Raw genomic sequence first — 3,470 nt, 5'->3', positions numbered from 1 at the left:
ATTACAGTTCTACACCAAAGGAAGGTGAGTGTGTGCCTGGTCAGTCATGTAACGTGGTGGTTACCCGTGCAAACCGTGAGTGGCAGACTGCCCAAGTTCACCTTCTGGCTGCTACTGAGCAGTTTTGGGACTTGGATGAGTTACTTACCTCAGTTGTCTCATCTACAAAATGAGGATAAAAATATAGTCACATAGCTCTTCGTACACGTAAGTAACCACTTAATAAGTGCTAGCTTAAAACATTATCATTAAACCTAAGGCCACTAGGAGTTAGGAGATTTTGGAAAATATCACCCCACTTTTTTGATGTCATAGCAGTGACCCAGGTGGGAGCTCTGAGAAGTCAGAGTGTCTTCTGCTAGTCAGGATTCTTTCCCGGGAAAGTCCCCAAGTGTCAGCAACTGAAACAGAGGCAGGAGAGAGGGGACACAGAAAATGGGCTGACTTAAAGATCTAAAAGATATCTGTCTTACTTTTGAATGAGTTTTCTTCTTTTTGCTTTCTCAAGTAGCGCCAGTTCTCACTCTGGAGGCCTAGTCTAGCCTCTTTATTGTCCTCTGGAAGTGAAAGACACTAGGGTTATGAAGGTAGGTCCATAGAAAACAGTAGAAACCTTCCTTCCACACTAAAGCTCAAATATCTCTGTGGATTCCATTCTCAGGAATGGACAGTGGGTACTGGGAGGTTGGTGGTCTTGTTTCTAAGCGGTTCTCTTTTCTTTCCCCCATGGACTGGGTTTTCTCCAGGGGAGAATGGCAGCTGAGAACACTTCAATGACAGAATTCATCCTCGCAGGCTTAACAGACCAGCCAGGACTGCAGATCCCCCTCTTCCTCCTGTTTCTAGGTTTCTATGTAGTCACCGTAGTGGGGAACCTGGGCTTGATAACGCTGATTAGGTTGAACTCGCGCCTGCACACCCCCATGTACTTCTTCCTCTTCAACCTCTCTTTAATAGACTTCTGTTACTCCACTACCATCACTCCCAAAATGCTGATGAGTTTTGTCTCAAGGAAGAACAGCATCTTGCATGCAGGGTGTTTGACTCAGCTGTTTTTCTTCTGCTTCTTTGTCATCTCTGAGTCCTTCGTCCTGTCAGTGATGGCATATGACCGCTACGTGGCCATCTGTAAGCCACTGGTGTACACAGTCAGCATGTCTCCTAAGGTCTGTTTACTGCTTTTGTTGGGTGTGTATGTGATGGGGTTCTCAGGGGCCATGGCCCACACAGGAAGCATAGCAAGTCTGATCTTCTGTTCTGACAACCTCATCAATCATTTCATGTGTGACATCCCGCCTCTCCTTGAGCTCTCCTGCAATAGCTCTTATGTGCATGAGCTGGTGGTCTTCATATTTGTGGCTATCGACATTGGAATGCCCATTGTCACTATCTCCATCTCTTATGCTCTAATCCTTTCCAGCATTCTCCACATTCAATCCACTGAGGGCAGGTCCAAAGCTTTCAGTACATGCAGCTCCCACATAATTGCAGTTTTTCTTTTCTTTGGTTCTGGGGCTTTTGTGTATCTCAAACCACCTTCCGTTTTGCCCCTTGACCAAGGGAAAGTGACCTCCCTGTTCTATACCATTGTGGTGCCCATGTTAAATCCACTGATATATAGTTTGAGGAACAAGGATGTCAAAGCTGCCCTGAGGAAAACCTTGGGGAAAATTAATTTCTCGAGAAAGGAGTAATATTTGAAGAAAAAGATACAATGCTTTGTTTATCAGTGTTTTCAATGAAGAATGCAAATTCCAGTTTTTTTTCCCTTTTATATAGAAAGGGAGCTCTAAGTCTTTACGTTTAGATCAATGTTTAGTACAGACCTATTTTTCATGTCCCTTGACCCACCTTTAGTGTTCTAAGACTATATTATGAAAACTTTCTGCAATTATTGATAATTTAATTTTGAATGGGTTAAATTATATGTAACCCATTAAATCTATGATTTATATATAATTTAAACTAATCTCCTCAATAACAGATGTTGTAGAATTAGAAGTTTATATATGCTTTACAGGCCCATACAGCTAACTGGTGCCACAGTTGGGACTGGAATTAAGTCCCTTGAATTCCAATTTACTTTGTTTTCCTTTATGCTATGCTTTCTTGCTTCACTTTGTTGCTGCCTTTGCAGATTTCATTTTTAAGTATGATAACAACAGACTGGTTCCAAATAGGAAAAGGAGTACGTCAAGGCTGTATATTGTCACCCTGCTTATTTAACTTATATGCTGAGTACATCATGAGAAACGCTGGGCTGGAAGAAGCACAAGCTAGAATCAAGATTGCTGGGAGAAATATCAATCACCTCAGATATGCAGATGACACCACCCTTATGGCAGAAAGTGGAGAGGAACTAAAGAGTCTCTTGAAAAAGTGAAAGAGGAGAGTGGAAAAGTTGGCTTAAAGCTCAACATTCAGAAAACTAAGATCATGGCATCTGGTCCCATCACTTCATGGGAAATAGTTGGGGAAACAGTGGAAACCGTGTCAGACTTTATTTTTTTGGGTTCCAAAATCACTGCAGATGGTGACCTAGCCATGAAATTAAAAGACGCTTACTCCTTGGAAGGAAAGTTATGACCAACCTAGATAGCATATTCAAAAGTAGAGACATTACTTTGCCAACAAAGGTCCGTCTAGTCAAGGCTATGGTTTTTCCAGTGGTCATGTATGGATGTGAGTGTTGAACCATGAAGAAAGCTGAGAGTCAAAGAATTGATGCTTTTGAACTGTGGTGTTGGAGAAGACTCTTGAGAGTCCCTTGGTCTGCAAGGAGATCCAACCAGTCCATTCTAAAGGAGATCAGTCCTGGGTGTTCATTGGAAGGACTGATGCTGAAGCTGAAACTCCAATACTTTGGCCACCTCATGCAAAGAGTTGACTCATTGGAAAAGACTCTGATGCTGGGAGGGATTCGGGGCAGGAGGAGAAGGGGACGGCAGAGGATGAGATGGCTGGATGGCATCACCAACTCGATGGACATGAGTTTGAATGAACTCTGAGAGTTGGTGATGGACAGGGAGGCCTGGCGTGCTGTGATTCATGGGGTCGCAAAGAGTCGGACACGACTAAGTGACTGAACTGGACTGAACTGATCAGCATATTAAAGCCTGATTCTGCTTAAAGTAATTTAATTTACTTCACAACAAGTCATTTTTGAATATTGCATTTTGACCAATGACAATAGAGCTTTGTTAAAATCGTGTTGTGGGGGTGGCAAGTATGTAAGTCTGAGATACTAGGTGAAGCATGGTAATTCCTTGTTATGCATGGCAGCTGCAGAAACTGGCCTAGTGATTATGAACTTCTATAGGTTTAATAGTTAGAAAGATGCTGAGTGGAAAGTTTCAGACATTATTTCAAGACTAGGAGAGTCAGATTTCATAATTTTTTCCTAAGGATTATTTTGGGCATTTTAGCTCTGATGGAAAACTCTGGCTCAAGATACTCAACTAATTGTAAGT

The 3,470-nt window shown here is 42.3% G+C and overlaps 1 protein-coding gene across 1 annotated transcript; it reads left to right on the top strand.

The window, feature by feature from the left end:
* Positions 1 to 752: 752 nt before the first annotated feature.
* On the top strand, positions 753 to 1,694 carry LOC102409834 (olfactory receptor 8B12-like). Its single transcript, XM_006057712.4, has one exon. It carries the CDS (start codon positions 753 to 755, stop codon positions 1,692 to 1,694), a length of 942 nt encoding a protein of 313 aa, XP_006057774.2.
* Positions 1,695 to 3,470: the final 1,776 nt, after the last annotated feature.

This window comes from Bubalus bubalis, chromosome 5, assembly GCF_019923935.1.
Source record: "Bubalus bubalis isolate 160015118507 breed Murrah chromosome 5, NDDB_SH_1, whole genome shotgun sequence".
Lineage (NCBI taxonomy): Eukaryota > Metazoa > Chordata > Mammalia > Artiodactyla > Bovidae > Bubalus > Bubalus bubalis.
This window is presented reverse-complemented; position numbering and strand designations above follow the sequence as displayed.

Excerpts from the sequence above, each read along its gene's own strand:
- LOC102409834 (XM_006057712.4), top strand. The coding sequence starts at position 753 with ATGGCAGCTGAGAACACTTCAATGACAGAATTCATCCTCGCAGGCTTA.